General features: G+C 50.3%; 1 protein-coding gene across 1 annotated transcript in view; it reads right to left on the bottom strand.

Moving 5' to 3' along the window:
* The window catches only part of SLC2A9 (solute carrier family 2 member 9), a gene marked incomplete at both ends in the record, with an annotated part of 109,738 nt that overhangs the window by 7,660 nt on the left and 89,249 nt on the right, over window positions 1–12,829 (bottom strand). Inside the window, one exon of the mRNA XM_080697274.1 lies at window positions 7,342–7,469. Coding sequence (XP_080553400.1) covers window positions 7,342–7,469 — 128 coding nt within the window. The remainder of the gene's footprint in view (window positions 1–7,341; window positions 7,470–12,829) is intronic.

Below are 12,829 nucleotides of genomic sequence, written 5' to 3'. Positions count from 1 at the left end.
GAGGCACCCTTAGGAGACCCCCCTCCCACCCGGAAAGAAAAAAAAATTTTCATCGCTAACAAGTGCCTGATCCCACATCCTCCCCAAATATACATACTCTCTTCTCTTATTTTTTAAAAAAAAGGGAAACGAAAAAAGAAAAATATTGGAGAGGGGTTAAGATGGCCCTGGTAGCAGCTAGAATATTGGAGATGCAGACAAAACATATCCATCTGAACTGGAACTTTTGGAAAAATTCCCCGTGAAGGAGGACTGCTGCTTCTCTACATCGTTAAGAATCCTGGACATCACCTGTAAGAAGAGAGGCTAAAGGAGACCTAGGAGGAAGGCGGTAGCAGCAGCAGTGGCCAAGATGTGGGCCTTGGTGGTGGAGACTTGGATTTGGGAGAGGCAGACATCTGATCCAACCCACCCTGATCCTCTGAAGAAATTACTCCAAAGGTCGAATGCTACTGTCGCGCATGCTTAGGAACACTGGACATTATGCGTTATGGGAAAAGAGCTTGGGAAAGATTTGAAATGGTGGAGGCAGTTGCACTGGCAGCAGCAAGTACTCAGGGGAGGCAGAGCTCTGACATAATACACCTGGAACTTTTGAAGAAATTACCTCAGAGGCAGAATACTACCACCACACACCTCGGGAATGAGGGACAACCTGCTGGGTGAAAAGAGTGCTCGGATTGGAGCCTGCTGAGGGGTGAGGCTGGTGCCGAAGCCAGCGAGGCCGGGATCAGAGCCTGCTGTGAGGCAAGGCCACTACTAAGGCCTCCAAGGCCAGGATCGGAGCCTGCCAAGGGGTTAGGCCAGTCCCGGGGTCAGTGAGGCCAGGATCAGAGCCTGCTATGAAGCAAGGCCGGTGCTGGGGCCTCTGAGGTCAGGATCCGAGCCTGCAGAGGGTTTGGGCTGGTGCCAGGGCCAGCGAGGCTGGGATCGGAGCCTGCTGTGAGGCAAGGCTGGTGCTGGGGCCTCCTAGGCCTGGATTGGAGTCTGCCAAGGGGTTAGGCCAGTGCTGGGGCCAACAAGGCCGGGATTGGAGCCTGCCATGAGGCAAAGCCGGTGCTGGGGCCTTCAAGGCTGGAATCGGACTCTGCTGAGGGGTTAGGCCGGTGCCAGGATCAGCGAGACCGGGATCAGAGCCAGCCATGAGGCAAGGCCGGTGTCGGGGCCTCTGAGGTTGGGATTGGAGCCAGCTGATGCATTAGGCCAGTGTTGGAGCCAGCGAGGCTGGGATCGGAGCCTGCCATGAGGCAAGGCCAGTGCTGAGGCCTCCAAGCCTGGGATCGGAGCCTGCCGAGGGGTTAGGCCAGTGCTGGGGCCATTGAGGCTGGGATCGGAGCCTGCTGCAAGGCAAGGTCGGTGCTGAGGCCTCCGAGGCCTGGATAGGAGCCTGCTGAGGGGTTAGGCCGGTGCCAGGACCAGCGAGGCCAGGACCGGAGCCTGCCTAGAGGTATGGCCAGTGCTGGGGCCTCTGGAGCCTGTTGAAAGGTGAGGTCAGTGCAGGGGCCAACGAAGCCGGGATCGGAGCCTGCCATGAGGCAAGGCCACTACTGAGGCCTCCGAGGCAGGGATTGGTGCCAGCCAAGGGGTTAGTCTGGTGCCAGGGCCAGCAAGGTTGGGATCAGAACCTGCTGTGAGGCAAGACCGGTGCTGGGACCTATGAGGCCGGGATCAGTCTCTGTCGAGGGGTAAGGCCGGTGCTGGGGCCAGCGAGGCTGGGATCGGAAACTGCTGTGAGTCAAGGACGGAGCTGGGACTTGCGAGACCAGGATAGGAGCCTACCAAGGGGTTAGGCTGGTGCCAGGGTCAGCGAGACTGGGATCGGAGCCTGTTGTGAGGCTCGGCTGGTGCTGGGGCCTCTGAGGTGAGGAGAGGAACCAGCTGAGGGGTTAGTTTGGTGCAGAGGCCAGTGAGGCCAGGATCGGGGACTCCCATGAGGCAAGGCTGGTGCTGGAGCCAGCGAGGTTGGGATCAGAGTTCTCTGGGTGGCCAGGCCACTACTGGGGCCGTCAAGAGTGGGATCAGAACTTGCAATGCGGCATGCACAGAGAGATAGCACAGAAAATAAAATCCAGATGCTTCCCCTAATTAGCAAGAACTAGGAGGAAAGGGGTAACAGGAGGAGGTCGAGTAGTAGAAAGGGTCCTATTAAGAAGCAATTAAGGTGACCAATCAGAGGGGAGGGGATGGGGAAGGATGGAATCTCTTTAAAACTCATGAGGTACTTAAACAACTATATCAAAGATAATCAACAATTAAGCATGGGATCTAGGGAGGGGGAGGGAATGGGATGGGGATTGGATGAGGGCTAATTAGATGATGTGTGCTTGTATATCCTCTCAAGTCTTGTATTCTAAAGTGATGTGTGATTACAAAAATAATAATAAATAATTGCCCCCCCCACACACAAATAAAATGCTATCTCTGGACAGAAAGGAGGAGGGGACTCAATCCTCCTCAAGACTGTATGACCTTGGGCTTTGGACCTGGTGAGCCTGAGTCACAGCCACACATCCTCAGGGAACAAACCCATCCCCCAGCACCTCTGCTAATGGGGGTGACTGAGAAAGGGCTGAAAGGGCTGAAAGGGCCAGGCCAGGCCAGCAGAGGATGGAGGCTCTGCCCATCCAGTGGCTTTCTCAGAGAGTCCTCTTAGAAAGAAAATCCTCTTCCCAACTATGCAAATGGCCTCCCTTAAGTTGTGTATGCCTTTCTGGGACCAGTTTGGAGGGTTCTGTGCCATGAGCACAGTTTAGGAGAAACCCCTGCTGGTGGGCTGATGCCAGATTGTGTTTGCAGGGACAAGGTAGAGGAACACCAAGGGTCTCACCTTGTGTCCTGATTGCAGGGTGCTTGTGTCCAACTTCCTGTTCACCCAGCCAGGTCTTGTGTCTCAGCCCAGGTGCTGCCTCCTGCAAGCTCCCCCTTCCCACCCAGCCAGTGCCCTCCGCTCCTGACCCAGCCCTCCATGTTCCTTTCCTTAAACCAGGCCTTGTCTCCATTTTTCTTATAAGAACGAAAGACAAAAATAATATGATAATTTTAAAAAAGCATTTGACAAAATCCAACATCCATTTATGATGAAAACACTACAGAGAATTGGAATAGAAGGAACATACCTCAACATCATAAAGGCAATCTACAATAGGCCCAGAGCCAACATCATATTAAATGGGGAAAAACTTTGAGAATTTCCTCTAAAAACAGGAACAAGACAAGGATATCCACTATCACCACTTCTCTTCAATATAGTACTTGAGACTCTAGCCAGAGCAATAAGGCAAGAAAAGGAAATCAAAGGAGTACAAATAGGAAAGGAAGAACTCAAACTTTCACTGTTTGCAGATGATATGATACTATACTTAGAAGACCCAACAAATGCAACCAAAAGACTTATAGAACTGACCAACAAATTCAGCAAAGTGTCTGGATACAAAATCAATCTTAAAAAAATCGGAAGCTTTTCTATATACCAACCATTTATTCTATAAGAGACAGACTCTGCCAGTCACCAGGTCTTCCTACTCACCCCCCAAATCACTTAAACTATAGGGTCTGCTTTGTGTTATGGGCCATGGAAGGCTCTGGAATCTTCCCACTTGGTTGGTAAAGGTGGTTGAGAGTTCAACGTTGACAGAGGGGTGATGAAATCAATTTTCTCCACCTGAGCCCTGGCTCTGCTGGCTTTGAATTGAACTTGAAAAAAGCCATTTAAAGATTGAGGCTGGGACTTCCGGGAAGATGGCGACCGAGAAAAGCGGGGCTTAAGAGCCCCGCTAACAACAAATATCCATTACCACAAAATCAGCGCCTTTCAAAGCCAGAAAACAACATCACCAGAGAAACAAAAAAAATCACCAGGCTCCAGAGAGAAAGCGGACTGAGAACAGAGCCACAGAGGAGATCCTCACGCCTGAGGATGCGGCAGACGCGGCAGCAGCACCATACTGCCGGCGGCACTGGCGAATTCACGGGACAGCCACAGCAAGCCGAGGGGAGCTGCTGCGGAACAGCCAGGCGGGATTTCTTGGTGCAGAGGACATCTAAAGCTCCCAGTGTCTGAGCTCAGCACACGCTGCAGGGATTCAGAGTGGAAATCAAAACCAAGAAAAAAAAAAAAAAAAAAACGCCAGCCCAACAGCCGAGGGCGTAGCAGCGGTGCCATATTGCCACCGGTGGCAGCAGCACCGAATTCACTACAGCTACATCTGCGTACTCAAGAACAGTGAGTCAAATTGCGGGCCACAGCGGAGAAATCCCAGTACTGTACACACTGGGACTTGACCCAGTGGGAGAGGGGCGGTGGCAGTGATATCACACCATGGGAGAACGTGCAACCTGGCACCCCACACAGTCTAAAGCAGCCTCTATTGACTCTCTGGGTCAGAGACTCTGTGATACAACCCAGTAAAGGAGTAGTGGGGTCTGAGATACTACTGACTCGAGATCCAGAACACCCTAAGTGAAGTCATAGTGACCCAAGGGAAGAACCCAGAGAAGGCACAAACTTCCGAAATCATGGGAAAGAGGAATAACAATGGAGCAATGAATGCTCACAACCCCACAACATCAGAACCCGATAAAACAGAAAATCAGAGATTTCTAGAAGATCAAATCAGGAAAATAACTGTAGAAATAATAGAGGTGCTTCAAAAAGAACTCATAGAGAGCCAAAAAGAGATAAAGGATGCAATTAATGAAGTAAAGGCCTCAATTCAAAGCACAAACAACCGATTAGAACACATGGAGAACAGAATCTCGCTCTTAGAAGATGATCATTCCAAAAATGAATGCATAGTTTCTAATCTAGGAAAAAATATCCGACAGCAGGAATCTGATATTGAAGAAATATGGGCCCATTTTAAGAGAGCTAACCTAAGAATAATTGGAATAGAGGAGGGAAAAGAAAGTGAAACCAAAGGGATCAACAATCTCTTCAAGGAAGTAATAGCAGAAAATTTTCCAGACATAGAGCAAGAGGTCGATACACAGGTCCAGGAAACTTGTAGAACTCCCTTTAGACAGGATCGGAGAAGAGGATCCCCACGCCACATAATTGTCAAAATGACCAATGTGGAAGCCAAGCAGAGAATCTTAAAGGCAACAAAAGCAAAGGGCCAAGTGACATTCAGAGGCAAACCAATTAGAATCACTCCAGACTTCCCAAACCAAGTCATGAGAGCCAGAAGGGCTTGGAGTAACATATTCCCAATTCTGAAAGAAAACAACTTCCAGCCAAAAATTTCCTACCCAGCAAAACTTTCTATCAAATTAGATGGAGAAATAAGAAGCTTCCATGACAAACAGAAACTGAAGGAATTTATGTCTTCAAAACCAGCGCTAGAGAAAATACTCAAAGAGATTAACTACAAAGAAGAAATAGGTAACACACATCAGAACTAGAGAAACAAGATTTTCCATCCAACAGACAACTAAGATTGGTTATCTGTGGAGATTCATTATTTATGTTAGTCTTTTACCTATCTCTAAAGGGTATTGTTTGCCTTTATTGTTGTTAATTTTTAGGATTTCTAGTTGGAACATTAATATACCTTCAGATATAGCATTTGGAAATATTTTATCCCATTCTATTAGTAACTGTTAACTCTGTTTACATTGTCTTTGGATATACAATATGTTTTTTATTTTTTAGGGAGTTTGTATACTCTTCTGTTGCCTGTGCCATGGAAATCATAACCAAGAAATCACTGCCAATTTCAATGTTGTGAGGTTTTATGACCCAGATTTTCTCCTAAAAGTTTATAGTCTTAAGATTTATATTTAGGTCTTTTATCTATTTTGAGTTAATATTTGTATATGGGATTAGGTAAGGGTCCAATTTTATTCTTTTCCATGTAATTGTTATTTTTCAACAATATTTAGTTAATAGATTATTATTTCTACCACCAAATGTTCGTGGAAACCTTGTCAAAAATAACTTGACAATATAGGGAAGAATTTAGGTCTAGGCTTTTATTTAACTCCAATGGTGTATATATCTGCCTTTAGAATAGTACTACACTGTTTCAATTATTGTAGCTTTATATGGTTTGAAATCAGAAAATATATATCTTCTAGCTTTGTTCTTTTTCAAGATCGTTGTGGGTACCTAGAGCCCATATTCCATATTAGGATAGATTTTTTTTCCTGAAAAATAAATATATAAATATATGATAGTTTCACCTAAAAAATAGAAAAATAGATTCTCTGGTAAGAAAGAAAGCAAAAAGAAATATTGAAATGTTATCTTTAAGTCATCAAAAGCTTGGTATCAGACAAATGAAACTGTTATGTGAGATTATTATTTTTTATTTGGATAAATTGCTATAATACTAGATGTCAACTACTAAGCCAAGCATAGGAGGGGGGAATAGGGAGAGAACGGGGTGGGGATCGGGTGGGGGCTGACTGGGCAATGTGTGCATGTATGTCTACAAAAGTATGTATCCCACTATGATGTATGGATACAGTGCACCAATTAAAAATAAATATGAAAAAAAAATAAAGATTGAGGCTGATGGAAAAGACAGCTTGATCTGTTCTGTAGGCAGCAGAGGAGGGTGTGGGAGGAAGGGGGGGATGAGCGCTGGCCCTTTGCTGGCCTTGTGCCCTGTGGGGGGCCTTCCTTAGTTTGCATTGCTGATCTCCATCCAGGACTACATTCTTTCTGGGCTGCCTTACTCCTTTGTTTCCTGCACAACCTGACCCCCTCCTAGAGGCCCTCATGGACCACCCATCTTAGACAGCACATCTGTCTCATCACTTGCTGTTCACCATGGGACCTGGAACATGGGCTTTGCTCTCATTGCCCGAAACAGAGCTGGGCATACATCAGGAGCTCAATAGATGCATGTCACACTAATACGTGAGTGAACAAGTAGATTCTTTATCTACTCAACAGAACTTGCGTCTCATTTCTGAGTCTATGGGCATTTTCCTGCCAAGCACTATCTCCCGGGATAATGACGCCATTCGCTGTGTTTGGGGTGGTAATGATGCCATTACGGATGGCTGAGCAGCAGTGTGTATTACAATTATCTTAGGTAATTTGTATAACATGGCGATGAACATGTTGTAAAAATGGTGAGTTGCAGGTCTGAGGTTCGACCCAAGTTTGCTTGCTCACCCCAGCAATGGGTAGCTCACTTCTTCCAGCCCATACACAGTACTTGGGGTCAACTGTAGAGAAGGACAGGAGATGGGAATTTTAGTGAAGCGGTTTCTTCCTGCCTTAGGATAATAGGGTGAGAGGGAGTGGGCCCCCTCCATTCTGTGAGTCTCCCCCCATGGGGGCGGCAGAGTCAAAGGCCATCCCTTGGGCCAGAGGCTCCTCGTCAGCAGTACCTGAATGAACGGGAAGAGGAGCCCCACGGTGAAGTTGGAGAGCCAGTTGACGGTGCCCGCGACAGTGAACGCTGCCGGCCGCTGCGTCTGCTGGAACAACTCGCCGGTCAAGATGAACGGGATGCCACCTGCCACGGGAAGCAGGGGCAGGAATTAGTCACCTGAGCAGTCGCCACCAATGTCTCCCACAAAAGGCAGGCTGAGGACGGTATGTGTGCCGGGGACCCCTCTCCAGGCGAGACCAGCCTGCCTGTGCCAGGATGGGTTTAGGAATGGGCGCCGGAGTTAGGTCACCCTCATCCTTAAGCTCTAAGGTATACGGCCAGTTTCCTGCCCTGGCCCACTGTCTCTCTCAGTATCCTCTGAGTCAAGCCGTGATTCATTACAAATTGAGTATATAAGGCCACTGACATTTACTGGATTCAGATCCTCTTCTTAATGATGGGTTGTGTCCAATAAAACCCAGAGTTGAATGTAGTATAAGTTGAATGTAGTATAAGTCAAAAATGCATTCGATACACCTGAGTCTCCGAGCACCACAGGTTAGTCCCCTAAATGTGCTCAGAACACTGCATTAGCCTACGGTCCAGCTTCAGAAGAGAGTCTGGCACTACAGAACCTCAGCCTGGGAAAAGATCAAGATTCAGAGCAGAGTTTCTGCCATGTGCACATTATTTCTGTACATTTAAAGTCAAGCTGTGGTAAGTCAGGGACTGCCTGTTCATCGTGTTAGGAATATTTCCAGTTGAACCCTCAGCAGAACTGAGTCTTCTCTGTTAGCAGATATTGGCTGCCCCACTCATCCCTGCAGGAGAAAATGAAGCCCAGAGATGTCACTTGACTCGCCCAAGAGTGCCCAGCTCCCAAGTAGCAGTCAGAATCAGGCTGGGGACTCTGGCCTCTGAGTCTCTGGGCGTCCCTGCTCTGGGGAGGCCCCTGCATATCTTGTTCATCTTCTCCTTGGTGGGATGTGCAGTGGCTCCTGTTCCCGAGTGACCCTGCAGCTCAGTGTTACTAGTAACAACGTCATTGACACGGGGGTAGGATGATTCCTTATTCTTTTTTTTTTTCCTCAGTACTGGGGATAGAACCCAGGGGCATTCAACCTCCAAGCTATCTCCCTGCCCCAAGTCCTATTTTTAATTCTTTATTTTGAAACAGGGTCTCACTAAGTTGCAGAGAGCCTCACTAAGTACCTGAGGCTGGCCATGAACCTACGATCCTCCTGTCTCAACCTCCCAAGTACTGGGATCACAAGTGTGCGCCACCACGCCCGGCCATGATAATTCCTTATTCTGAGAGACCGTCCTGTGTGGTTGCAGGTTTATCACCCTCCTCATCACCACGACACCCAACCACCTGCTCACATTTCTACCTACACTGCTGGCTGAGGACCTCTGGGGTCTGCCCCTTTCCAGCCCACATCTCCTGCTCAGTGACCCAGGGCCTGGGGCTCAGCAGGACCATTGGGGTCCCCTTTGCAGCCCTGATGTCCAGCTGGACCCAGCACCATGGCATTCTTTAGACAACACAGGATGGGTGTTGGAAAGAGGACCCCAGAGAGACCGTTACCAAACTCGGCAATCCCCAGGCTGCACTGGTCCCTTCTGCCCACACACAGCACTTCCTTCCCGACAATGAGAGTGTTAGAGGGTGTTGGGGCCACCGTGTGCATGGGTGTTATCCTATCAAATGCATCCAGCAGAGTGGCGAGGAGCGCACTGCAAACATAAGCTGTGGGTCTCAGCTGTAGATTCTCTACTGATGGGCCGCTCCAACCACGCCTCTGCCTCCGTGGGACTCCCCTTGTCCGCAGGAGACAAGTGACTTGTTTATTAAAGGAAAGCGGGTGAATGTGTGAAGAGTACATGAATGATGATATTCAAAGCACAAGCCGCACTCTGGAGGGACAGGGCGACGGGGTCGACCTTGGCCGTGGCCAGCGGAGGGCTCTCCAGAAGGTAGCAGTGACAGTGGACATGTGGCGCCTGAATTCAGGGACATTCCTGACATCCTGTGGGTGAAAGGGTTGGCTCAAGGTCTAGGACAGGGATCAATCTGCCTGGTCATCTGAGTAGACAGGACCCGGATGACTTGGCACGGTGGGCGGGGCCTAAGAAGCAGCTTCCTGCAGACCAAGGAGAGGGCTTCGCTGTTGAAGAGAACCATTGAGGGCTTCCATGCCCGGAGGAGGGGCCCATTGCCTTTTAGAAGGCTCACTGCTCTTTGGAGAAAGGATGGAGGGGCACAGGGGATGCAGGGGCTTGGGGAGCAGTCTAGGGACCTGGGGAAGAGGTGATGGTAGCATCAGGGACTGAAGATTTATCTAATCTTCAGCTCATGGAGTGCTCTGTGTGAACACTGTACTTAACCATAGGTGCTTGGCAAACTGGTCCACCCAGACACCCAGGCTCGCGGAGCCACAGAACCAGAAGCAACTCATGCCTGTCCCTGTCAAGGGATTTCTCTGTTAGCGCTGCACCCTGCTGCCGGCAAGGACTGGACTCCAGCAGGTCACATGGACCCGTCTCCAAGCCGCAAGCCCCCCGACAGGGACCTTCTCTTTTTACCTGGCATCTTTGGCAGACTACAGATGCACCATCGATACGTACATTCTTGAATTAAATGCTCACAGTTTGAGAGCATGGGGTATGCCTTTGCAGCACAGGAAATGGATTCTCTCTATCTTAAAGATATGTACCAAAATGCTTGAGAAGCCGGGTAAGGTGTTGCAAACCCCTGTCATCCCAGTACTTGGGAGGCGGAGACAGGAGGATCGCAAGTTCAAAGCCAGCCTCAGTCATTTATGGAGACTCTGGGCAACTTAGCGAGATACGGTTTCAAAAGAAAAATTAAGAAAAGGACTGGGGGTGTAACTTGGAAGTAGAATGCCCTGAGTTCAATCCCTACTACCATAAAAAAATAGAAGGTGCGAGAATGGTGGTTGCACATTGGAACGTGAAGAGGCCAGCCCCGGGGCTGCAGGGGGCGGAGCATCTCGTCAGGAGGTGTCTGGTCGCATCTGCAGTTGTTCCTGTAGCTGACACAGCCGGGGTCCCCGCAGCTGGCCCAGGGCCTCAGGCCACAGCTCTTCTGGACTGTGAACAGGCCGGGGAGCTGGAGTCCACCTCCCTTGGCTTCCCTGGTGGGTTATAGGGATCTGGCTGAGACGGGGTGGTGGACAGCAGAGTGGAGTCCGGTGGATCCTGGGTACCCAGGGGCCTGGACTTGGTAGATGGCCCACTGGAAGGTCTCAGCGGGAGAGAGGCCCCGTCGGATCAGTGACTTGGAAAGCTGTCTCTGCTGCAGGGTGGCACACACGCCAGGGGAGGGAGTGTGGAGGCCCACAGGGGCTATGGCTGGCAGAGGGGGGCGGCTAAGAACCCCAGGAAGAGAAGAAAACTGACACCTCTCATGTCCCGACCACCTCTGTGATAGTAGCTTGCATTTGCATACGATCAGTCACCCGACAAGAGTGATTCTCCCTCCTGACTACCAAGTATACACCTTGACAGAGACTTCACCCCACTGGGGTTCCTTTCATCTGAATTCTTCAATCAGTTCTTCTTTTAGTTTTTGTTTGTTTCTTTGTTTTTTTGGTAGCACTGGGGGTCAAACTCAGCATCATTTAAACTCTGAGCTATACCCCCTAGCCCTTCTTATTTTGAAACAGGGTCTTGCTAACTTGCTGAGGTTTTCACTAAGTGGCTGAGGATGGCCTCAAACCTGCGGTCCTCCTCTTGCTGCCTCCCAAGTACTGAGATGACGGGCGTGCATCACCGCACCCAGGACTTGCCAGGAAGAGAATGTTTCTAAAGAGTCTCAGAAGTGACAGGCCACGTGAAGCCAAACCAGCCCTGCTAATTTTAACGAAACAGGAGGCACTGCCACATCAGAACAGTATACACCGCTAATTAGCAAGTAAGAAAACGCAACTAAAGTCCAACAAAACAAACCCAGGGTTAACCACGCTCAGGACATGTGGCAAGCTTGGTGAGGTGCTTCAATAAACACGCGGTCAGGTCTTCTTCCAAGAGGCCGGCAGCTTGGCTGCACATACTCTTAGGCACACTTTGACCTCTTCCTCTTCGGATGAGCCAAGGAAGGGAGGCTCTGAAATGAGCACTAGGCACGGAGGTGACTGGACGTGGAAGGATGTTTGCATGAAAGCTGCGGTTATAAAACAGCTGGATTCAGGTCAAAGACCCTGGGATCGGGGCTTGGAACCTGCGTTAACTCATGCCTGAAATCTGGGGCCCTCACATCCTCAGCCTGGGACTTATTTTTCCAGCAAGAGAATGAATGAGTTTCTTATCCACTCAGTGACGGGCTGCAGGGCTGGACCTTGGCAAGTAGCTCTGCCCAGTCCCTGGAGTTCATCTCCCACCGGGACCCGGGAGGCCGCAGCAGATACATTTGATGCTCTGTGACCCCTCACCTCCCAGGATGCCGGGCCCCACATCCACCTCCTGCTGGCATCCCCAGCTGAGGCTCCCTCTGGGTTTCCACTGGCCAGCAGGTGGAACTCGAGAGCCCCTTGTCCCAAACTGGACTGCAGAGGGCTGGATGTCCAGACGCCTCAGCTTCCCAGGGTGCCGGGGTGCCACCATCAAATTCACTCAAACACTCTCCCTGCCTTGTACCCCTCCCTAGTGTCCCCGGGATCATCCCCCCCAAAACTGTGGCCACTCAAGTCCTTTTCTTAGGGTCTCTCCTGAGAACCCCCTAACTTTCCAGAGCCCGGCCCCACTGGAGACTGAGGCCCTCGGGAACTTGCCCTTCCCGAGCGCCTGCTGATTTATAATCTGGACAGCTCTGGCAGCCAGGGTGTCCAATGTGTTCTGGCTTTGAAACAGAGGTCTCATCTCAGCAGCCTCTGCAGCCTCAGCCAGCCGGGGCACTGGCCACCCTAGAGTTTCTCGGTTCTTTCCTGATTCCTGCAGAGGGCTTGCTTACTGCGTGTATGAGAGAAGGAAAGCTGGCGTAGCTCAGATCGCTCCTGAGACACAAATCCAGTCGACTCCAGGAGGGAGGAGCCACCTGGAGGGAGAGCAGGAGTTCGGATGTGAGGTCCATCCAGGGCTCTGTTTAGTGGAGCCAAGGAGGTTTCGCAGGTGGGACCCACCTCGGGGTGAGAGTCTGTTTACAGGGACTAGGTTTTGCTGGTGGGGTCTGAGGAGGCCACTCCACGTGGAAGGGAGTTCCATTAGTGCTGCCTCTGGCTCGGAGAATCCCCGCCCCATCCACACCAAGCTCCATGTGGTCTCCTGCCTTCTCTTTCCCAGAAGGAAGGCCGGCTTCTCCAGAGCTCGTCCCCAGCAGCAGTGGCCTCCTGTGGGTGGCCCAGGGTGGCAGAGGGCAGGAGCGCAGCTGCTCACGGTCGGCCTTGCTCGACTAAGGGCGGCTCCTCTGGTCAATGGCTCTAAGCTCAGGGAGCCAAGCTGCAGCTCATGCACTGCCTCGCCATTGCCATAATTTCTTCAGTGCT

Source organism: Muscardinus avellanarius, assembly GCF_963383645.1.
Source record: "Muscardinus avellanarius genome assembly, chromosome: 6".
NCBI classification, from domain to species: domain Eukaryota; kingdom Metazoa; phylum Chordata; class Mammalia; order Rodentia; family Gliridae; genus Muscardinus; species Muscardinus avellanarius.
Note: the sequence above shows the minus strand (reverse complement) of the source record. Positions and strands in the feature narration are given on the sequence as shown.